Source organism: Cervus canadensis, chromosome 10 (assembly GCF_019320065.1).
Source record: "Cervus canadensis isolate Bull #8, Minnesota chromosome 10, ASM1932006v1, whole genome shotgun sequence".
Classification (NCBI taxonomy): Eukaryota; Metazoa; Chordata; class Mammalia; order Artiodactyla; family Cervidae; genus Cervus; species Cervus canadensis.
Window position 1 is genome coordinate 27,849,567 of NC_057395.1, and position 24,962 is coordinate 27,874,528.

The following is a 24,962-nucleotide window of genomic DNA, read 5'->3' on the forward strand; positions in this document are numbered from 1 at the left end:
ACTGTGCCAGCATCCCGCCCATCCTCTACCCCCACGTGGCAGCCGGAGTCCTCCTTTGAAAAATGTACCTCATGGACATCACTGCAGGCTTCTGCTCGGTTTTTTTTCAAGGGCTTCCCATTTCACTAAGAGTACAACTGGAGCTGTCACCATGGCCTGCGGCAGCAGGGTTCAGGGCCTCTGACTCATCCCTGGGGCTGTCTACCTGCTTCAGCCACCATTCTCCACCCTGATGCTTGAATGTCCCAAGCATCTTCTGCCCCAAGAGCTTTACACTTGCTTTTCTTTTGCCTACAACGCTCTTCCCCTGGAAGCCCACACGGCTTACCCTTCACTTCCTTCAAGGCTCCACCCAAACATCACCTCCACAGCAAGGCCTTCCGGACACCTATGTGAAAAAGCACCCGTTCCGTGCCACGCATCTTTGTACCTCTTACCCAGGCTCACTGTCCTTCACAGCGTGCATTTCCACTGGGTGTGACGTGTACGTGTGCTTACGTGTTTTGTCTCCTCGCACCGGAACGTTAGCTCCTTCTGGTAGAGACTTTGTCTGTCTCACGCATTGTTGAAATTCCAGCGCTCAGAACACTGCCCCGGAATATCGCAGGGGCTCAAAAACGCTGAATGACACAGTCTCCACCCACGTGCTACCCAACCCTCCGTTCATCTTCTCATGATAAAGGACACCACTGTTGACGGCTCTGGAAATTCCTACCTGACCAAGGGCAGACGGGCGGTCAAACAATGTGTCATCTGCGTATTTGCGGAGCGTCACATCGGCTCTGCCTTGACCAGCAAATCGGCTAGGGGCACAATTGAATCTGTTTACAGAGTAACGCTGGTTTCCACCCCGAGACCGCCTAGGGCCGGCTGTTCACTATCAACACTGCGGGTCAGTGCCTGGAAGCACCAGGGAACACGAGGGGCTTCCAGAAGACTCACTGGCAGGCCATGATAAAGACCAGACGAGGCGCCGGAGCAGCACCCGGCCTCAGGGAGATCGCCCCGGGACACAGCACCTTCTGGCTCCCCCGCCAGAACACACACACCCCCTCCTGGAGCCCGTGCAGTGCTGGCCGCAGGAACCGGGGGTTAGTCCTCCCACCGTGAAATCCTGCGGTAGCCCCTGCCCAGCTGAATCTGAGACCACTCTCTAGTCCATGTTCTCGGGCTCAGCTCTGATACTTAACCATGGACATGAGGAAAACTCTATCTGAGACTCATTTCCCCCTCCCTTAAATAGAGCACAATAAAAACCCAAAGACAGGGTTGTTTTGAGAATAAAAAGAACAGATAATATACTTAGATTCCTAGTACATTTCTATTTCCATTTATGATAAATGATATATAAATATATGATAAATAAATTATGCCTCCCAAAAAGAAAAGATTGATAAAATGACAAATAAAACAAACCTATAGAGACTTCCCTAGAGGTCCGATGGTTAAGACTCCCAAGGCAGGGGGCCCACGTTCGATCCCTAGTTAGGGGACTAGATCCCACATACTGCAACTAAGACGCAGTACAGCCAAATAAAAAACAACAAACAAACCTACAGACAAAAACTGTACTGGAAATCTGTAGCTCAAAGGCAGCATGGAGTAACAGCAAAGAGCATGGATTAGCAACCTAACACACCTCGGGGTGCGTTTACTAGCTGTGGGACCTCAGCCGTTAAACTCTCTGGGTCAGGGTTTTCTTCTATAAAACAGTCAATGCCTACCTCATATGGCTAACTTGAGGATTAAATAAGATAGATAATGGATATAAAACTCTTACATCAGTATCTGGTCTACTGCTGCTGCTAAGTCGCTTCAGTCGTGTCTGACTCTGTGCGACCCCATAGACGGCAGCCCACCAGGCTCCCCCGTCCCTGGGATTCTCCAGGCAAGAACACTGGAGTGGGTTGCCATTTCCTTCTCCAGTGCATGAAAGTGAAAAGTGAAAGTGAAGTCGCTCAGTCGTGTCCGACTCTTCGCGACCCCATGGACTGCAGCCTACCAGGCTCCTCCGTCCATGGGATTTTCCAGGCAAGAGTACTGGAGTGGGTTGCCATTGCCTTCTCCAATCTGGTCTACAGTACCCTGCAATAAATGCTAACCAGTAAGACATACTGAAACATCAATAGTTTACTTAAAAATTACATTTGAATTAATTTAAAGAAGTGCCTCAAACCTATTTGCTAAAGTCTTATGGCCCGAGTTAGAGCTGTAAATTTAAAAGTAGAAGAAACGTGTTTCTCTAAACACTATTCTATAAGCCAAACCAGTCTATTTCCAAATGAGTCTGAAATAGTTCATTTTCACTGTTGTGATAAAAGACAATTAGAGATGAGGGAACCACTGGTTTATCCTTAATAGTGCATGCAAAATTGCACTGTAAATGTGTCCCAGACCTGAGGGAATGGAGGCTGTTGGGAACTGCAGATAATTATGTTATTCATCTGCTTTTTGAAAAATCAAAACAAGAAGTCTTTAAATAGTTTCAGTATCACAGATAATACGCTCTAAGTTTTTTCAGAACAATGCTTTCTCTGTTCAAAGACGCAAAATACGGCCAAGCTGGGGAAGTGACAAACACATTCACCAAGCCATTTTACATCACATCCAAACCTCAGAACTCCCTTGGACCCTCTGTTCACCATTTGAAGATATACTGAAGACCTTCTTTCTAAATCATTAAATCTTAATTTTTTGCTTAGAATATTTCCTGCTTTATTTTTCAAGTTGGCTGCCCTGGGGATAAAAACAGTTTGGAAACACATACAAAAGGCTAATCTCGGCTCCTCTCTGCTGCTAAGCCCCAGACCGTGGGCCCCACTCTCTCCTTCAGGCATGACCATGGCGGCTGCCAATTTCAGGTTCACATCGACCCATCCACCGCAGGAGAGGAAGGGAGTCTCTGCTTCTGGGAACCCCAGACAAGAACAGGAGTTGGCCCAGCTGGGGTCACAAGTACAGGCCCAGAACCAGGGAGGGAGGTGCAGTGTGACGAACGCCTCAGAACCACATGTTGAGAAACTTGAGTCCAAACAGAGTCGGAAAAGAAGGGCCCCAGAGATCTGCCACCAGGAGAATGAAGGGGGAACTGCACAGGCCAAATAACACCTTGTGTCCTACATGCCTTCCTTCCATGGAAGGTTCTACACCCGGAAGGTGAAACTCATCACCCCTAGGAAAGTTGTGATCCCAATGGATTTCTCTGATTCCCACCACGTTTCCATGGGCAGATAGGGAGGGAGACAACAGAAGCACAATTATTTTAGATTTTCCTCTTCTCCTTATTTTCCTACCAAATTCACATGTGTAGGTACTAACTATGGTTCTTCTGATAATGGTTCTGTAAAAGTAAAACATATCTATAAACCTGATGCCCAAAGGGTAGACAGATAAAGATCTTTTCTCTCCCTGAGAAGTCACAAAGATACACCAGCGGAGGATTGGGGTGAGGGGTAGTGGGGGGACACTGGTGACCAGCTATCCTAAACAGAGTCTCTGAACCCAGGGCCACATCTCTGACTTGGCCATCCCATGTACTGTTAATCATGTACTGTTAATCATCTACTAATGTCCCATTTCCCCAATTCAACTGAAAGCCATATGCAGCCAAGAGCAGTTTCCATCTCTTCATTTTCCCTTCTCTTGCACAAACTATACTCATTTTAGGCTTAAGTTATCTAGGCCCCTTGCCATCTTCATCACCAAGTTTCTACTAACTCAGAGTTCTCTTCACTACCTCATTTCTGGATACTCCAATACACACCCCGATGATCATTCTAGCTACCCCATCTTGAGGCAACTTCACCCACCTTAGCTCAAACGACTTCACCTCCTCTCCACCTTGGCCACAGCCCATCCGCCACAGCAGCCCCAGCTCTGAACAAACTTTTTGGCCAACCCAATATTATTACCCCACTGATACTGAAACTTCCCTTTGGCTTTTTGCAACTCCTTCTTGAGGGCTCTCTACTTTCCCAGTATACTGTTCCTCCTGAGTTTCTTTATCCTCCTGACCCTTGATGCCATCAGCTCACCTTGAATTCACTCTGAATCAAGTTGCTCATAGACAACTTGATGTGAATCTAATCATCCCAAGCTCTACAGGAGAAAATGACACGAGTACAGGAAGTATCTCCACAATATCTTGATTATTTCCAACCTCGGTGAACCTTCACACTGCCTACCTTTATCTTTCACCAAATTACCTTGCTTTCAAGAGGCCTTCTTTTAACACCAACAGTTATTCACTGTTCCACCATTTGCTTTTTAGACTTTAAAAATCTACCTTTCCAATTAGTCACATTTATGGGTCTCATCCCTTTTAAAGAGTATCTATTATTAAATAATAGTACTGTATTTAACCATTCTACTGATGGCATAGTTGTTTAAAAGACGCTCACTACTGCTGGCTTCGTAACTGTCTTTGCCATCTTGATGCTACCTGCTCTTTCTGCAGTATGTGACCCTCCTGCTCAATCTTAACCCCCTCATGAACATGCGTGTGTGCTTAATCATGGCCAACTCTTTGTGATCCCATGGACTGTAGTCTGCCAGGTTCCTCTGCCCATGGGATTCTCCAGGCAAGGACACTGGAGTGGGTTGCCAGTTCCTTCTCCAGGGGATCTTCCTGACCCAGGGATCGAATCTGGGTCTCCCACGTTGCAAGCAGATTCTTTACTATCTGAGCCACGAGGGAAGCCCATCCTTTTGCCCCCTCACCTCCATAAAACTCTGTTCCTTAGGCACCGGCCACCCTATCTGCTCTCTCTACTTTTCTACTCATTCTTGGTCTCTTCACCTGGCTTCCCACTAAGTCTCTTACATCCGGGGATTTCCAAGTTTCTACCCTTAACAATAATTTTATTTCCCCACCATGTTCACCAGGCATCCCCATCCATTGCCAAGTGAAAGTCGCTCAGTCGTGTCCGACTCTTTGCAACCCCATGGACTATACAGTCCATGGAATTCTCCAGGCCAGAATACTGGAGTGGGTAGCCTTTCCCTTCTCCAGAGGATCTTCCCAACCCACGGATCGAACCCAGGTCTCCCGCATTGCAGATGGATTCTTTACCAGTTGAGCCACCAGGGAAGCCCAAGAATACTGGAGTGAGTGGGTAACCTACCCTTCTCCAGCAGATCTTCCCGACCCAGGAATCGAACCAGGGTCTCCTGCATTGCAGGCAGATTCTTTACCAGCTGAGCTATCAGGAAAGCCCACTGATAAGCATCAAATATTTCTGTTTGCTGATGATTTCCAATCTATACAGTCCCCCTTCTGAATTCCAAACAGGAATTTCAAATTGCCTCCCGTGCATCATGACCCATAGGCTTTACAGGCATTTAGAGACTCAACTTGTCCAGAACTGAACTGAATGACTTCCTTTTTTCAAACATTTTCACCCCAAATCTAGGCCTGACCATCCTCGGCATGGCAAGTGGAGTGATCGTTTTTTTTTAAAAAGCATAAAACTGGATGTTATGACTCCTTCTCAGAATGTAATGATTTCCTTGCCCTTGGCAGGTGCTGTCTTGGAGAATAAGTCCCCTACATTCGAACCCTCAAGTTGTGAACTTTCAAAGATGCAAACGTGCATGCCAGCCCCTGTATACACAAGTGTTGTATTGGACTACTGTACTCTTCAAGGTACTGTACTGTAAGATTAAAAGTGTCTTATTTTTTGTTTGTAATTATTATTTGTGAAAAGTATTATAAATATTATAGTGTTACAGTACTATACAACCAATTATGTTAGTTAGGTACCTAGGCTAACTTTGTTGGACTTACAAACCAATTGGACTTGTGAATACGCTCTCTGAATGGAACTTGTTCTTATGTAGGGGACTTGCTATAGGTACCCTTCTTCAATCTTCAGGTGGCTACCTCCCCCTTAGCCTTCTGCTCTTGGCTTATATGTCACTCAGGGGGCCAACCTGACCATCTGAGCTAAAATAGCAGCCTCAGCCCTCCTCCAATCACTATCTCAAGACTCTCTTTCCTCTTCCCTGCACATATCACTGTCTGAGGGCATATTCTTCGTGTAGGTGCTTTCACACTGCTTGCCTGTGTTCCTCTCTAGAATGTAAGGTCCACGAACACAGGGGTCTGTCTGGTTTCCCCAGAGACTAGAACACTGCCTGGAACTCAGCAGCAGAATAAACAGGAGCCCAATGAACAAATAAATGAACTCCTTTAAGACTAACAGGCCTGGCTGTGAAATTAACCCTGAGCAACAGAGTTCAACCCGAACAGATCAGTTACAATGAGATGTTTCCTAATCCAACCCTCCCAACTCCTGCAAGCCTCAGTCACAGACAGGATTATCTGTACATTACAGGCTGATTTCTGAACAAAGAATCTTAAAGTAGGAAGTTGGCCCCACCCACCCACCACCATCACCACAGTTTCACTTCAAACCTGACACGTTAAAACCACTACCTTCCAAAGAAGCCAGGAGCGTATGGCAAGACCAGATTTGATTCCAGGATACTGATCCTTGGGTACCCACTGTGTGATGGCTGACTTTGTGGGGTTCCCAGGGATAAAGAGGATCTGGTCTGGGACCCCATCCTCCCACACCTTCTGATACTCCATACACATGAGTTCGCTCAGCGGGTCCTTTTGCAGACACGGATGCTCTCTCGAGGGGCGCTCTCGTGTCCCAAGCTTGTGCAGAGGCCCCACAGTAAGAGCCCTGGCCGGCGTTTCAAAGCTCAAACGTTATGTCCTAGCTGCCCTGGCCAACTCTCGGAATCCTTTTTGAAAACAACACGTGAAGCCCGCGCTGGGGAAGTCAGGAGGGAGCCCGTAAGCACGGAGGCCCATAAGAGCCGCCCGCGCGGGTCCTCGCAGCACCCCCGGCGCCCAGGGGTGACTGCTGGCGGCCAGCGGCAGTGGGACCCGGAACCACGCGGGCTCAACCCTGGGGAGTAGCGGATGGCTGTCGGGGGGAGGTGGGGACACCGAGGACCCGGGGGAAGGGCTGTTAAGCGCGCGGTCTTACGGGGGAGGGGGAGGATGGAAGCGACCCGCTGGGAGGGAAGAACAAAGCCGTGGCCAGCTCGCTCCCGAATGCATTTCGGGCGTTTAATCGAGAAAGGAGGTGGGGGAGGGGGGGTGCCAACGAAGGAGGGGCGGGGAGCGCGCGCCTCGGCCCCGAAATCGGAGTTTGCATTTACCACGACGCCTCGCCCGTAGTCTGGCGCCTCCTCACGGTTCCCGGCCATGTTTCTCCGGGGAAAGCGGGAAGGAAAGGAGGGAGCGGGGAGGGTGACGGGCCTGGAGGGGGTGGGTTGGGGGTGAGAGGGGGGACCGCTCCGCCCCCGGCCGCAGGGCGGGAGAGCCGCTGCGCACCCAGGACCCCGGGCCTGGCGCGGCTCCAGCGCTTCGGCCCGCGCCCCCATCCCGGGCGGGTCCTCGGGCGCGGGGCGGGGCGAAGGGAAGGGCCCGGGGCGTCGGTGGGGGCGGGGAGGGGTTGGGGCGCAGCTGCAGCGAGGCTGGCTCCACCTGAGCGCGGGTCCCCTGCGGCCACCGCCCGTCTGCGAGCTCGGGGACCCGGGGGACCCAGGCTGCCCGCGGCTCGCCCTTTCTGCAGCAGAACACGTGCCCAGGTCCCCCGCCTCCCTAAGTCTGCCGTCCCCGCTTTCAGGCTAAGGTCCTGGAATCCTGCCTGCTGACTTTTGGGTGCTCTTGACCGCAAGTAAATCCGCGAAAGAGCCTGCGGTATAGGATGTTCTCGAAGTGCGGCTGTGGACCAAAGGATGATGTGTTTTTAAAACCCTCTTAACTGCCCAGCCAGGAGTTGGAAAGAGATGTGCGGCGGTTTACCCCAGAACCAAACCCGCGGATACAGGATCTGGACTTGGAAAGAGGGCCCTTCCTTTACTGCTTTCAGGGCGGGGCGGGGGGGGGGGGGCTTAGTTTTTTTACATGTCATCCACTTCACCGCTTTTTAAAGAACGTATGGTCAGAGTGTAATTGTTTCAGGTTGCAGCTTAAAGCCATAGCTCTTCTCAGATTCACAAGCCTTCTTTTATGAATCTCTTGTTAATTCAACCCCTGATCCCCCCTTAGAGGGTCCTGGTTCTTTGTCCCTTCCTCCAGGGCCCGGCTCTCCCTTTCAATGTATTCACTGCCCTCATCTCTGCCATCTCGCTTCATCCTTTGCAGCCCGCTCTGGTCTGAAGCCCCGAGCTGGACTCAGGCCTCTCCGAAAGACTATTTTGTTCATCTTCAAGTTCTGGCGCAAAGCAGGGAAGTACTGCTGATTTTGCTTGGTTTGAGGGGAAAATAGTTATCAATCCGTGAATGTCGCTCCGGGTGGGGAAAATATTAGTCATTAGGCCCAACTCAGCCCTGTGTGCCTTCAGCCTCTGATGTGTCTACAGCCAGCACGCGCATCGCTGAGATTAGGCGCTGTCCTGGCGGGGGCGGGGGGCGGCTGGGGAGGGGCAGGGGAAGGGCGGCAGGGAGGCGCCTGTTAACTAGCGCTTACGTGCTTCTTGCACAGATAAACGTGTCAGACGTCCTTGTTTGGGGCGATTTTTATAGTCTGACCCACCTCTTTTCTCAAAGGTGAGGCACCATCTTCTATTTTTATTGTCGAAGACCAAGCCCAGGAAGCATCTTCACAACCAAAGTCACTAAAATTTCCAGGAACTGAAGGTGATCATCAGACTGAAGTGTCCAGAAGACTGCTGGGAAGCCAGCCACCCCACGTCGGGGCAGGTTATGGTGGAGAAGCTGTGTGCTCAGAGTCAGACACCTGAACTGCTGAGACACTCAGAGGTTGGAATGCAGTGGTTTACCTTAAGGAATCCCACTGTCTCACTGCAGCGAAGTCAGGTTTACCCGTGGGTACATGGGCCTTGGGAACAAGAAACTTCAGTATCAGTTACAGATGTAGCTGCTCTAAAGAAATAAAAAAGCTACTACTGTGTTCTCAGCCCAGGCACTGTGAAAGATGTAAAGGAAATGGCAGATAAATCTTTCCTTAAAATGGCCATTAATTTAAATGTAAAATCCAGTAAGTTCACAATGAAAAAGTCACTTACCTGAATGATCACAGAATCTCAAGAAGATCCTATAGAGACCCACAGGGCATCCTGTGAAGAATACAGAATGATGCACAAATGGTTTTTTTAATTGAATTCATTTTATTTATTATCTTTGTATATTTTGATAACATTTTGTGTGATCTAATTATGCTTCTCTACTTTGGACTACATTAATGTAATACAGTATACATTTGACATCACAAATTGCATTTACAAGAACCAATACCCAAGAATAACATCATCTGTCCTGACTTTATGCTTACCCTTATATGAGGACCAAGAGGCAAAAATTCTTTCTAAATCTCAGATTTCTGTTATGCATCTACTGCATTGGCTTTAGATTCTGATTTTTTTAGTAATAACCCATATGAAGTTAGATAATAAGGCTAAGCCAATTATGTCCAACAATATGCCTCAATTTTCTCATCAGTAAGAGGGACAATACTGCATATGAAGTTTTTGTTTTTTTTTTTTCTCTACTGGATGGGAAGATGAGATTAATGTGAGGTGACATGTGAGAGAATCCTTTGAAAAATGCTATAAAACTGTAAGGTGTTAATTTGAGATGCTGTGACAGTGTGTGACCAAATGTTTATAATGTTATCTGATGGTAAATTGACACAGTAATTGCTTTTTAAGATGGGTGTAGGGTGACCAGTCAGGGACAGTTATAATCTAGGGACAAGGTGGAACTGGTATGAGAGTGGATACAGTAAAAAAAAAAAGAAAATTATTAAAATAATGGAATTTTTCACACAAAAAATGGTATTTTAGCTCAGATTGTCCATTTTCTGATACTCCTTTGAAGAAGCTGTAAGGATAAAGACTACATCTTTGCAAAGTTAATAACCAGAAAATATACTTGCATCTTTTCAGTCCTTCTCTTGATCCACTTTTTAGTTGGAGGTTCCTCCATTTTCACTCCTGAAATTGTCTAGTATCACTACCGTGGTGAAAATGCAAATATTTATGGTTACCTGAATTCTCTACCAGGCTAAAGGCTTTTGTCCTGAAAGTGTTGCAGGAAGGGGAACTGATTCCAGGGCCCGAAAGTGGGCTCTTGTCTATCACTTAGAAATGAATTATCCAAAGGTACACACGTGCTGACAAACCAAGAGACCTCATTGGGAAGGGGCACCTGGGTGGAGAGCAGGAGGGTGAGGGAACCCAGGAGAACTGCTCTGCACCGTGGCACACAGTCTCAGGTTTTATGATCATGGGGTTAGTTTCCGGGTTTTCTCTGGTTAATCATTCTGACTCGGGCTCCTTCCTTCGTGGCACACACATGGCTCAGTCAAGGTGGATGCCAGTGAGAAGGATTCTGGGAGGTGCTAGGACACATGGAGTCTCCTTTTGACATTTCCCCAATTCTTCCAGTTAGTGGTGGCTTGTTAGTTATATGTTCCTCACCAGGACCTCCTGTCATAAAATAACTCACAGATATGGTAATTGTGCCTGACCAGGGTAGGTGGTGTCATTCAATGTGTTTCCCCTAACAAAAGAATATACTAACCTTTTGACAGTTGGTAGTTCTTGAACTTTTGCCAGTATTAATCTTTATTGAAGGAGTGATGCAGCCTATGTGCTGAGTTGTTCAAGCAGTCACTCAGTGACACCAGATTTGAAATCCAGAAGGGCATTTACTTTTTTTCTGCGTCCTGAAACATGAAAATAAACAAAAAACTCTCAGCCTGGGAATTGTGTTGAAATTCATAAACATGTGAAACTTAGTGACTCAGATTGTTAGTCATAGAGTCACTGGTTAGAGTCTGGATGAAGTCCATTGTGAACAAAGGCCAGTAATAATGATGATGATATTTTGCTTTTTCTTAGTGCAGAACAAAACCCTTTACAAATGTTACAAGTACAAAAAAAAAAAAAAGTGGCAAAATACTTTATTCCAGATATTCAGGATAAGTAAGAATCTTGCTACCTTTGAGGTATTCTTTTCCCCTTGACATAAATACAGAAAAAAATATAGTTGCAAATGACTGTAACACAAAACAAGCAAAAGCCTAATTAGTATTCAATTAGCATAGTAAGCCCTCTTTCCTGAACTCCTGTCTGAAGCAGACTGGATCCAATGTGTAGTCTTAGAGTAGGCAAAAAATAATGACTCCATAGCAGTTCTTACAAAACAACCCAGGAGCTAAATTCAGAATTTATGTTTTGCATTATGACACTTTCACTGGTAATTAACCTTACCCTGAAGAACACACGGGGGTAAAATTTAAGTCTGTTCTTTTGCAATAATGTCAGACACGAATAATACCATCAACAGTAAGTGCTGGGCTGCTTCAGAGATATCCTCCCACCATCTCCCCCATCTGACCGGAACAGGAATTGGAAAGCTTTGGAGTAGAATAATGCGTCCATGTGTTCCTCCAGATCTCAGAGTCCTGGCAGCCGCCCTCAACTCTCTTGGCCACCATAAAGCAGTCATTGAAAGGATACAGCTGCAGGAACTAGAGGCTAAGGACTAAGTAAACCCACAGGGCTGGAGGCACAAGTCATGTACATGACCCTAGCACAATACCTTGTGGTTATGAATGAGCGGATTAGCATCCAAGGGTGCAGTGGCAGCTTATGCAAAATTAATTGGCACCTCAGCCAGTGCCCAGTTCCTAATGGAAAGATGTCTACTTCAAATATACACACATACACACAAAACAAGGAAAGTTTAGTTGGTGAAAACTTTTCCTGGTGTTGTAGGAATTGTAAGGACCAACTGGACTGGGAGCTGAATGTTCTCTTGGCTGAACATGGATTCTCTTCAGATGGCAGTTGATGTATGACATCCACTGGCAATATCCCAGGAATGAATCCAGCTCTTGTCAGGTTCTGCATTGTATTTTAGGGTTATATTTTAGCTTGGGGAAGAGGCTGAGAAGTGGTTTGTGAACTAGGTCATCTCACATGGGAAACGAGACTGAGAAAGAAAAAGAGATTTGGACACCGACCTACCTAGAGGAACATTTCCCAAAGTGTGTTTCAATTCATTTTTCTTTATGTTTGAAAAAGATGAAATTGTGATTCATTATGTTTGAGAAACAATGAGATAAGCAAAGCTAAACACTTCTATCTTGTGGAATGTCTGGGAGTCTTAAATATGCCAACATGTACTGTCAATAGTCAAGAAGACTATAGCAAAATGCAGTGTTTCCCAAACTTTATTATTTTTACCATGCAAATCTTCCTAGAGGGTGTTTTAAAAAGGTTTTTTAAATTGCATTATTATAAGATATTTAAATTTATACTTATCTGGAAGTAGGTAATGAACTTAAAGGCTATATTTGAGAGGACTAAATATTTAAAATATAGTTTTCTGACTATGCATTGTTTTTTTTTTTTCTTTTCAAAAATATGCAGTAAACTTAAATGGACATGGCTAAGGCCTTTCTCAACCTCTGAAAGGCCATGGCCTTGCAATTTGTGCCATCCTTCAAGTGGACATGAAACTTGATTATTCTAGAAGACAAGGATTTACTCTCACCCCCACTCCCTCTCCCTCTATCATTCATACTTTATTTCCCCTCTAACTACGAGCAAGATCAGCCTTCAGAGTAGCAAGATAGATGCAAGCTATCTCATTGTGACAATCTCCTTTGCCTTTCTCAGTAACTGCGGTGGCTGTGGTGGTTTCCAAAGGCCATTGTTTTTAGACACTGCCAGCATATAGAGTATCCAGATGAGCCAGGAGGCAAAGCTGGGATGTGATACAGCAAGTCATGCATTGTCATAGCCAGGACAATGAGATTCTATTGCAATGGCTAGGTTAATAGTCCTGTGGGGTTTGTACTTGAAGGAACTGAGTTCTCTGTGTTTTCTAACTCGGGACCTTTAACTCTACTGACTACCTCAGCTGCACCAGTGGGATTCATGGCAAGTCAAACCTGATTCACAGAGGGTGAAAATTGCTAAGTTTTAATAATTCTGTTCATAATTTTTCATTTTAAGTTTTTGGTTTTGTTCCAGCTTTTCGGAGTATAATTAACAAATAAAAATTGTATGTATTTAAGATATAAAAAAGGGCTTCCCAGGTGGCTCAGTGGTAAAGAATTCGCCTACAAATGCAGGAGACACAGGTGACACAGGTTCGATCCCTGGGTTGGAAAGATCCCCTGGAGAAGGAAATGGCAACTCACTCCAGTATTCTTACCTGGAAAATTCCATGGACAGAGGAACCTGGTGGGCTACAATCCATAGAGTCGCAAAGAGTCTGACACGACTGAGTGTGCACACACATACACACGCACACACACACACGAGGTGTAAAATGTAGTAACTTAAGATACCTATACATTGTGAAATAATTACCATAATCATGTTAATTAACATATCCACATAGTAATCACACAGTTGTCTTTGTGTGTGTGTGTGAGGAGAACACTTAAGGTCTATTCTGTTAGCAAATATAAAATGTACCAGATAGTATTATTAACTGTAGTCACCATGCCATACATTAGATGGCCAGAACTTATTTATCTTATAACTGAAAGTTGCTACATTTTTATCATCTCCCAAATTCCACCTCACCCTGAGTCCTCAGAAATTACCACTCTTTTCTCTACTTCTAAGTGAGAGTATACAGTATTTGTCTTGTCTTATTTCATTTAGCATACTGTCCTCCGGATGCATCCATGTTATCGTAAAAGGGAGGATTTGCTTCTTTTTAATGGCTGCGTAATAAGTCACTATATATATGAAATAAAATGTAATTTATATTTATAAAATAAGATAATGTATATAATATGTAATGGAATGTATAGTATAAATATAATGGATAATATACAACATTACATTATATATATTATAATAGATACAGGTATTTCACATTTTGATAAAGATTGCATTAAATCTGTAGGTTACCTTGGGCAGTATGGACATTTTAACAATATTAATACCTTTTGATGTTATATGTAAAATAAACATATAACACAAGTGTTTTTCCATGGGATAGTAAACTCTTTATAAGTATCACTTGAAATGGCAATGCCAACCATTCCTCAATGTATTTTTATTACTTCCAAATTTTGATTTTATAAAAATATATAAATAACTATGTTTTTAATAAAATATTTATGTATATTTTAACTATTTCTGGTGGATAAATCCTCTAGAAATGGAATTTCTAAGTTATAGGGTATAAATATTTTTAAGACTCTTGATATACAGTTCTAAATTTAGCTTGCAATATTAATGTCTTTCTTCAATGGAAAATTATAGTAAATCTCATGGGATTTTTAACTGAACATGAATAAAATTTTATTACAAAAATACTTTGAGGTTTGAGGGTAGAGTATTAGCTAACATATGTTAAAAGCTTAGTAATTGGAACTAATAAGAAAAAGTCAATTTGAATTTATGATAAATTCTTAACTATAGACTACTTTAAAACAATGTGCTTTCATTGCTGTAGTCCATAAAGTAATACCTAGACTAATGAAAAGTTTATGGTACTCTGTGTTAGGCTTTTGGCTCCAAGTCAGGCAGACTCAGCTTTTAAATCAGACTCCACCACCTCCTGCCTGACCTTGGGCAAGTTTCTTAATTTCTTTGCCTTATTTTTTGCATCTGTTCAATGAAGATAATGTTAGTTCCTACTTCTCGGGGCTATTGTGAGTCTTAAATAATGTGTCCAGATAACCTAAGGAGTACACAATACATTTTATCTATTATTTAAGAAGAATAATTTTAAATAGAATCCCTAATTAGAATTTCTGAATTAATAAACAGGTCAGTTGAAAAGTTTTAAGTAAATAAACCTACACTATATCACTTACAGTTTCTTCATGTAAATGAGCCAGTATTTTCCGTGAAATTATATTTGTTGTGTTATCAGCTTGATATATATATGTGCATGCTGCATGCAAAGTCACTTCAGTCATGTCCAACTCGTTGCAACCCTCTGGATCAGACCGTAGCCCACCAAGCTCTGCTGTCCATGGGGATTCTCCAGGCAAGAATACTAGAGTGAGTTGCCTTGCACTCCTCCAGGGAATCTTCTCAACCCAGGAATTGAACCTGTGCCTGTCTGTGTCTCTTGCATTGCAGGCTGATTCTTTACCACTAGCGCCATCTGTAAATATATATATTTATATATATATATATATTCATATATGTAATATGAATACTATTATATTCATAATATATATATAATTTATATTATAAAATTTAGATATAAATTTAACAAAAGTAAGCTACAAGAAAAGCCTCTGTAAAATCAATACAAATAGTGATGGATTCTAATAGTAATGGAGATCTTTTTTATTTACTGCTATATTATTTTTTTATATTAGAAAGAAAAAATTAGCTTGATTTAATGCTCTTCATGTTTAGAATATGAAAGACAATAGCATAAGTTAACTTCAAGATTAATGAATATTCTTCAGATAGATTTCCATCAAACATAAATGTGTTTATAACTTACAGCTAAGGAACAGAATGAATGGATCGAATTAAAAGTCACTTAGCATTTTTGTAAGTGTCTCTGTAAGGAGCAGTTGGGGAAAGTCTTTTTTGTTTTTTGCAAGCTCCCCGTGGCATGTGGGATCTCGTCCCCTGACCAGTGATCCAACCCACACCCCCTGCATTGGAAGTGCAGAATCCTAAATGCTGGATCACCAGGGAAGTCCCAGGGAAAGTCTTTTAGTCAAAAGCTGTCCCTCAGTGAAGGAGTGGGCACTGCATGAGGGTCTGGGTGAAGCCATGCTCTTTTTCTATAGACCATTTTAGATGCTATTTTGTTACTGTGGTCAGCGGTTTTCTTGCTTTAGTACTCACATTACCTTAAATTCTCTACTGTTTCTTAGTTCAGCAAAACTATCATGATCCTTTTGAACTCAAAGCTCAGGCCAACTTGGTGATTATCTGACTTTGTCTCTTGGCTTGACAAATAACCTTCAGATTCTCATTGATTCATACCAAACCCACACAGAGCAAACAATGCTAACAGTTGCACAGATGAGAAATTTTCAACACATTTCTAAGTTTAGAACATCTGAAGGAACATAAGACCAGAAAAATCTAGTTTGTATGATAAGGCCAAATGTATTACCAGGAAATAATATGTTTCTCACTCTAGGATTGATGTCATTGGCTTTTTATTCTCAGATTTTTCAGCATGTTCAGCATAGTCAGTCACAGAATATACACCCAGGTCACCTTTTACAGAGAATAAAGGAATGAGAGATGACTCAGGCTTCTCTGTGGGTCTGGGGATTTTGCCAAAGCTTAAGTGATAGAGACAGACTGTCTCAAAAATCATAAATGTCATACCTGGACTTTATACTCATTACCTTTTCACCTTGTTAGTCAAGTTCTATCACCTTTTATGATTTTCTTTTTGTTGCTACCGGTGACCTTTTTGCACTCTTTTTCAACATTTCTTTTTTGTCTTAAAACTAGTTTATGTTACCAAGCTCTTGCTTTTGGCATACTTCTTGAATTCAGTCCAGTTGTTGAATCAATAAGATTGAATTTTCTAAAATAGCAAACTTTTAAAAACGATAAATATTGAGAATATTACTGAAATTGTCATTTGAGTAGTTGTTCAGAAACCATTTTGTGTTAATTCGGAAAACCTGAGACATAAGTTTCCAATGATCTTATTCTTAGAGAGATTAGACATTTTAAGAGTTTGTGTTTTTTTTTCCAAATCTTCTTCCACATTTTCTTCTCGTAAAAAAATAAAATTCAGTAAAAAGGAAAAGTCTGGCCTAAAAATCAAACCATGAAAAATCATGTAAAGTAACAGATAAGCAAAAATTCTCAAAACACAGCTGGCCTTTGCATAATGAGAAAAAAAAAAATAGAGAAAGAAGACAGTGGAAATAATTATCTAAGCCCAGTTTATGAACTTGTAAAAATTAATGGAGAATACAGGCAAGATGTTCTCTTTCCACAGAGCTCTAGGCAGCTCTACTGTGCTGAGATTCCTTAGGTTTGGAGGTCTAGAAGATTTTGCAAATGGGGGTGCCCAGGTATGTAAACTGCCAAGCATTTTACCAGGTCTTAGACCAAGGTTTCTCAGCCCTAGCAATATTGACAATTTGGGCCCAATAAGTATTTGTTGTTGGTCTGTTCAGTGGATTTTAGGAAGTTTAGCTGCATCCTTGACTTTTACCTGCTAGAAGCCAGTATCATTCCCAGCTGTGGCAATAAAAATATCTCTAGAAAGTGTCAGATGTCCTCCTGGAGTGGAGGAAGGGAACTAATTTCGTTAGGAATTAGTGTCCTAGGGTAACAGATCTTATGCTGGTCTCAACTGTTTCTACTCTGTTTTGAAGAAAGAAAGGAAAAAGGTTTGTCTGATAGCCAGTACACCCATATTTAGTCTGTAGCCCTCTCTGTATGGAATAACGTGAGAAAAGTTTGTGAGAGGGTTTTCTTTATTCCATGCTTTCTACAGTAGAGAAACATAACCAAACACAAAGAAAACATTGATTATGTTTTGAACATAGAGAAACATATATCAAAGCTTGAGTCAAAAAGCAAAATCAAAACTTGATTCCTACACTCTTTTTATTATGGATTCAATCATTTCTATTTTCTCTTAGTCTTTCAAAATGGGGGGTTGAGTTTCTAATATTAATAGATATAGAGAATTCCTTGGCTGTCCAGTGGTTAGGATTCTGCACTTTCACTGATGCAGCCCAGGTTCAGTCCCTGGTTGGGGGACTAAGATCTAACAAGCAACGTGGTGTGCAAAAAAAAAAACAATTAAGTAATTAATTAATGCACTTAGAGGACTCATTAATATTATTTCCATCTCATATAAAGAAAGGTGAGTTTCATTCAAGGCTGAGCAATATACTTCCCAAAGTACTGATATTTTAAATTCATGAGACTTATGGCAGGATTCAGAAATGAGCTTCTCTTCTTAGACCCATCTTTAATACAGTCACCCATGCTAAACTGAGCAAGCCGCTGCACAGGTGAGCCCACCTTATGTAGGGGCAAACTAAATCAGGAGTCACGGCAGTGCGGTCTGTGCCCTGTCTCTGCCACTTACTGATGGCCTTGGAACGCATGACCTTGAGATTCAGTTCCTCCAAGTAAAAAATGAGAACAGTCATGATTCTCTGATAAGGTTATTCTGATGATTGCATTAGTAACAGGATTACTGTCACTTGTGTTATTCCACTTTTCCTCCTTCCCCTTCCTTCCTCTCCAGTGTATCTATTCCTTGCACACGCCCAGGCCCTCATGGGCCACAACTCTCACACACTTGTTCAGCTGTGATTCTGAGTCCCAGCACTGCAGAGGGCTTGCCAACTTATCCAGAGTATTTAGAAAACTAAGATTGCATGATTCACAAAATTAACTAAGAGCTCTGCCTTTCAATTTCTTACTACTAAAAATAGTTCTGTTAAATTTCCAAGTGCTTAGATGTATATGAACATTTTAAAAAAATCAAGTTCTCTGTGACAATAATCACCAATCTTAGCACTGTGACAGGAGGAATATTAGAAAATATTAGAAGTCCAAATGACTTAGAAGTCCAGGAAGGACTCCTGACCTATGGTCAGATTGCTTTTACTGACAGTTACTCAGCCCTTCGTAGGCACCTCATCTCATTTTTGAATTCTAGTTACTGGAAAGTTCTGATCTTGCCTGAACCTGTCCCTTTTGGGTTTTCTTCTGGAACAACACTTACATCACCTTCTTTATCCACTAATGAGCCATACAACCATCAGCCATATGGGTCTATACATCTACTACATTTAAAGACTTGATATGTGAATGTATCAAATATAAAGCAAGTAAACTAATTCTATAGGCACATGGCCACCTGAAACAGTCTACGCTTTGCATTTAGTGGGGGTTGTGTAACTTGGAAGATTGCAGAACTCCCAGAGATCAGGATCTTCAGATAAAAAGTTTCAGTAAGTCTGCTCATCCAAACTTCAGAATAAGAGAGCTAACCAGCAGAGAAAATGAGTTACATTTGTTTTTTACTGCAGTGGCACTCCGATACTGACTTGTTACATGCGTGTAAGAAAACTTTGCCCAGAGTACATTCAGATTCACAGCTTTCCTCCAGAAAAATGTGTCAAACACACTCCCATGAAGGGTATGAATTGGAAACTCCATCATTCGTCCAGAAAACAACATAAGAAACTTGATCGTGGCTCTTATGCAATTTGCATATTGGCGCTTATACTACCTTTGTAAAGGAAAACAAGCCAAACATGCAAAATCCTTAGTGCTGAAGTGGCTAATAAAGGAGAGACCCCATTGAGTGTGGTATGTGCAACTTACTAACTCCAGAGGCTGTGTCAACTTTCTCAAAGATGGTAACGCCCTCCAGTTTCCTTCCATCTTTTCTTTCAGTGCCTTGGGGCTTTTCTGGGCACCATTTTCTGAGGACACTTTCCGGCATCCACTGAGCAGCCTGTGCGGCCAGCCTGGTTTCCCAGTGCCTTTTCCATGATGCAGCCTCTAACATTCTGTTAGAATGTGCCACTTCACTTACAAAGGCACTAAAGTGGATAGAAAAAGCTATGAAAAGCTATGACCAACCTAGACAGCATATTAAAAAGCAGAGACATTACTTTGTCAACAAAGGTCCATCTAGTCAAAGCTATGGTTTTTACAGTGGTCATGTATGAATGTGAGAGTTGGACTATAAAGAAAACTGAGTGCTAAAGAATGATGCTTTTGAACTGTGGTGGTGAAGAAGACTCTTGAAAGTCACTTGGACTGCAAGGAGATCCAACCAGTCCATCCTAAAGGAGATCAGTCCTGGGTGTTCATTGGAAGGACTGATGTTGAAGCTGAAACTCCAACACTGTGGCCACCTGATGTGAAAAACTGACTTACTGGAAAAGACCCTGGTGCTGGGAAAGATTGAAGGCGGGAGGAGAAGGGGACGACAGAGAATGAGACGGTTGGATGGCATCACCAACTCAATGGACATGAGTTTGAGCAAGCTCTGGGAGTTGGTGATGGACAGGGAAGCCTGGCGTACTGCAGTCCATGGGGTCGCAGAGTCAGACACGACTTAGCAACTAAACTGAACTGAAAGTGGATGGACTGTGGGACAAGAAGGATGCTAAAGATGAAGTGAAATCTCGGTGAGGTGTACATCATTTACACTTCAGGTGTCTGAGTACATGCCTCTCTTTGTGACATCCACACTGTCCCTTGTCAACTCTTCCGCTGCCAATCAGTAGTGGTGAGATCCTGGACAATTATCTAACCTTTCTGTGCCTCAATTTCCCTATTTCTAGAAAAGGAGGAAAATCATACTGAGCTATAGCGTTGTGTGTGAGTGTGTGTGTTAGTTATTCAGTCATGTCTGACTCTGCAACCCCATAGACTGTAGCCCACCAGGCTCCTCTGTCCATGGAATTCACAGGCAAGAATACTGGAATGGGATACTCTTCTCCAGGGGATCTTTCCTACCCAGGGATCAAACCTGGGTCTCCTGCATTGCAGGTGGATTCTTTACCATTATGAACATGAAGTGAGTTTATTTACATTAAGCACTTAGAACAATGTACAGCCTAGTAGCTGCTATACATACATACATACATACATATATATATGTTTACTATTAATACTATTTTAGAGAAGAAAATGTGGCAATACCTCTGTTTCTCTTTTTTTTTGGGCTCCTCATGGCTTTGAATAGTCATGTAATAATTTAGCTTTTTTTTTGGCTAATTTTATAAACAAATTTACTCTTTACTATGAGCAAGACCTGCTGCTTTGCTCACCATAACAGACCCAGAAGATATTAGACCTTTGGGTAGCAGGTTCAATACCTGCCTCTACAAATTCAGAGTCTTCTTTTTTGGCTTTGTGTGTGTATGTGTGTGTGCATGCATACTTGAAAGAGTGAAATGGATCCAGCTGGTTTGGACTGCCCATTCCTCTCTCATTACTCTGCACAATGAAAGCGTGTGATTTCTTTCATCATGTGCAGCTGGTACCACCTGGTCTGTCTCTGAGGGTTGTTATGCCCAGAAATGATGAAAGACTTTGGCTCTTACAAAGGGGAATAAACCTCCAGATGAGCTGAATACTCACCATGGAGGTAAGGCATGAAAGATCATGAATTCTGTGTCTTTTTTTTCTTTTGGTTAAGCCCTAGTATTTCTCATTGTGTTACTCTTTGCTTAATTCTACATTTAGATTGTTGAACAAAAATTTTACAAGAGACTTTTCTCAGTCTCACTATGATCCTGACCCTCCTTTATGCCTTTATTTGGATAGTAGTGACATCTATATGTATACTTTTCTGTGAAACATCTATTTTTATATATGTATATATATGTTATATATATACATCTATCTCTCTATATATACACATAGGTATATATGGTTAATATATATAAAGATATATATATAGAGATATAGATAGATGTATATATATAACATATATGCATATATAGAAATAGATGTTTATATATATATATACATATATATATATACATATACCTCCCAGTTGACCAAATAATGATGGCTTCACACGCCCAAGACTGAAATAAATTAGCTGCAGCCTAAAAATATAAGAGGGACTTCCCTGGTGGTCCAGTAGTTAAGAACACTCCTTGCAATGCAGGGGACCCAGGTTTGATCCCTGGTCAGGGAACTAAGATCCCACATGCCATGGAGCAACTAAGCTGTTTGCCACAGCTACTTAGCCACACTTTGGAGTCTGAGCACCGTAACTAGAGAGTCTGCACCATAAGGAAAGACCCTGCATGATGCAATGAAGGTCCTGTGTGTGGCAACTGAGACCCAACACAGCCAAATAAATTAACTAATTAATTAAATATATATACATACGTAAGAAAATGTAAAGTGATATGTTTTCTTATATATATAAGTGATAAAGTAATTTTTAAAAAATATTTTAACCATGGACCAGGCTTCTAGTATTTCTGGTCATCAGTTACATCATCACTGGGACACCAAAAGCATGGAAAATATTTGTGGAAAATGTTTCCTGATAGATTTTTAAATCAACATGCTATTAAGATCTCAGGCTCCCATTCCTTCTTCCTTCTTATCCAGATATAGGGAGCAAGGCTTTCCCAGGCCCATGAGGAAGAACTCTGTTTTCTTTCTGACAATGATCCTTTTCTGGCTGGGGCTGATGATCAAGGAAAACAAAGCATAAAATGGGGTTTTCTGAGGTGTTCCTGTCCATGAGATTTGAGATGGCACAGAAATGAGGATTTGAGAGCCAGCATGGCCAACTCAGAAGCAGGAAACACCTTCTACGTCCTCCGCCAACCTCTACACAGATGCTGACACCGCCTCACTCATCAGGCAGCTAAGATCCTTCATAACGCCTCTGCTGTGCAGGCTCCCCCTGGACCTGCTGTGAATGGTGTAACTGCACACCCACTTTTTTTTTATCAGTCCCCTATGCTGCCCTACCAACTTAGGTGCCTTCTAACTCCTTCGGTTGGGCCCCCTACATTGGGAATGTAGAGTCTTAGCCATTGGACCACCAGGGAAGTCCCTGTGGCAGAGAGGCTAATTAATTTTTTTTTTTTTTGGCTGCATCATGAGCCATGCAGGATCTTAGTTCTCTGACCAGGAATTGAACCCACACCCCCTGCAGTGGAAGAGTGGATTCTTTACCACTGGACCACCAGGGAAGTCCTAAGGCTAATGAATTTGAAGAAAAAAGATGAAGAAAATCTCCTGTTTGCAAAAATACAAATAGAAAACCTTCTTAAAATTGTGGCTTAAGCAATACCAATAGTAACAGAAACCCTGGAACTGATGAACTACCACGTAGAATGACATTTCAGGCCGTTATCAACATTTATTCTTTCTTATCATGAACATTCTTAGATCATTCCTCAAGGAATTCTAAACTTTTTCTGAGAAACTTTAGCATCATCCTAAACTTGCATTTGCTGAGCTTGATTGCCTTAGGAAAAAAAATCCCACTCTTTTATATCATCTTGCATAGCAACGTCTCAAACACAGAAAACATGATATTACATGGAAAACAGAGTCTAGGAGAAATACAGCCTTAGAGGGACTGGGTACGTGTTCCCAGAACCCACTTGAGGACTGTGTTGCTCTCCCACGACAGCTGCAGGGGCCCGACTCATCCATGGTTCTCATCTCCTCAAACTATTCCTTAGCAATTCTTACGAAGTTTTATTTTGAAATCAGGTGAAAATGTGGGGGGGGGGCGAGGGGGGGAATCAATGTTTATTGCAGGGGGAAAATCCTTTCAGGATGATGTGTATTCCCATAAGGATGGCTGCATATTTTAGAGGTATAGTAAGTATGCACTGTTCTACAACAGTTACCATAGGAACAGAACTCTTTCTCTGTTAGATGGTAGAGTAATCATGGTAGGAAATTTCCACAGAAATATCTAAGCTACACAAATTAAGCATTGGTTGGAAGTCAAACCCAACAGATTGTGGATTTAATAGGTAGGTGTTACAGGGTGAGGATAAGAGCTATAATATAAGGGAAAATGTTTGCACATTCAATGCTCAAACTGTAAGTTTGCTAAACTAACCATCAAAGTGGGCATTTTTATGTCCACTGCTTTTTTATGCTCCTTGAATTTCCCAGAAGGGCATCACCCCAGGTCTTAGCTGAAAGCCATGCTAAGCAATATCAAAGAGGACTCTTACAGCCTGGTTCCTAAGAGTTTATGTTGAAAAAGAGAGCAAATGTGACATACCACTGTGTAAGTGGATACACAGGGTTCTGTGAGCAATGTGATGTGTTGAGTGGTATAATATTTGTGGGCGCTTCTACAATGAGCTGGATTTGAGTTAGGTTTTAAAAGAAAGGTAATATCTAGGAAATGGGGGATGTTTTAGTAGAAGGGCTACTACTATATTACATCTATTTTAAGATAAACATTTTCAGGACTTCCCTGGCAGTCCAGTGGTTAAGACTCCACACTTCCAATGCAGGGAGTGTGGGTTCAATCCCTGGTCAGGGAATGAAGATATCACATGTTGCATGGTGCAGCCAAAAAGTAAAATAATAATAATAATAAGATGCGTAGTTTTCACAACTGAATGTCTCTGAGAAGAGCCTGCCTTGGAACTCATGCTATCTCATAGTCACTGTCAACCAGGTGCAATTCTGATGTTTCACTATACACACATAAGCAAACTTGGTCATTACTTCAACTGAGTTCTGTCCATTGTTGACTGTATATTTGTTAAGTTTAACTGACATTTACAATTGCACAATTGCACTCATTTCACATGCTAGTAAAGTAATGCTCAAAATTCTCCAAGCCAGGCTTCAGCAATATGTGAACCGTGAACTTCCAGATGTTCAAGCTGGCTTTAGAAAAGGCAGAGGAACCAGAGATCAAATTGCCAACCACCGTTGGATCATCGAAAAAGCGAGAGAATTCCAGAAAAACATCTATTTCTGCTTTATTGACTACGCCAAAGCCTTTGACTGTGTGGATCACAATAAACTGTGGAAAAGAGATGGGAATACCAGACCACATGACCTGCCTCTTTAGAAATCTGTATGCAGGTCAGGAAGCAACAGTTAGAACTAGACATGGAACAACACACTGGTTCCCAATAGGAAAAGGAGTACGTCGAGGCTATACATTGTCACCCTGCTTATTTAACTTATATGCAGAGTACATCATGAGAAACGCTGGGCTGGAAGAAGCACAAGCTGGAATCAAGATTGCCAGGAGAAATATCAATAACCTCAGATATGCAGATGACACCACCCTTATGGCAGAAAGTGAAGAGGAACTAAAAAGCCTCTTGATGAAAGTGAAAGAGGAGAGTGAAAACGTTGGCTTAAAGCTTAACATTCAGAAAACTAAGATCATGGCATCTGGTCCCATCACTTCAGGGGAAATAGATGGGGAAACAGTAGAAACAGTGTTAGACTTTCTTTTTGGGGGCTCAAAAATCACTGCAGATGGTGAC

The 24,962-nt window shown here is 42.4% G+C and overlaps 1 protein-coding gene and 1 long non-coding RNA gene across 8 annotated transcripts in view; one reads left to right on the plus strand and one right to left on the minus strand.

Moving 5' to 3' along the window:
• PRTFDC1 (phosphoribosyl transferase domain containing 1) overlaps positions 1-10,019 on the minus strand; it is a 124,957-nt gene extending 114,938 nt beyond the window's left edge. Inside the window, exon 1 of one of the 6 annotated variants that reach the window (XR_006271498.1) lies at positions 7,177-10,001. Coding sequence is in view for 5 of the 6 variants with exons in the window: in XM_043479089.1 (XP_043335024.1) it covers positions 7,177-7,401 (225 nt within the window). In the remaining variant the exon portion in view is untranslated. Of the gene's footprint in view, positions 1-7,176 lie in introns of all 6 variants that reach the window. The other 5 variants (XM_043479089.1, XM_043479087.1, XM_043479088.1 and 2 more) reach the window with 5 other exon arrangements.
• Positions 1-24,962, plus strand: part of LOC122448097 — a 110,098-nt gene that overhangs the window by 48,217 nt on the left and 36,919 nt on the right. The window contains exons 2-3 of one of the 2 annotated variants that reach the window (XR_006271499.1): positions 5,522-5,644; positions 8,573-8,936. This is a non-coding gene — a long non-coding RNA (uncharacterized LOC122448097). Of the gene's footprint in view, positions 1-5,521; positions 5,645-8,572; positions 8,937-24,962 lie in introns of those variants that run through there. The other variant, XR_006271500.1, reaches the window with a different exon arrangement.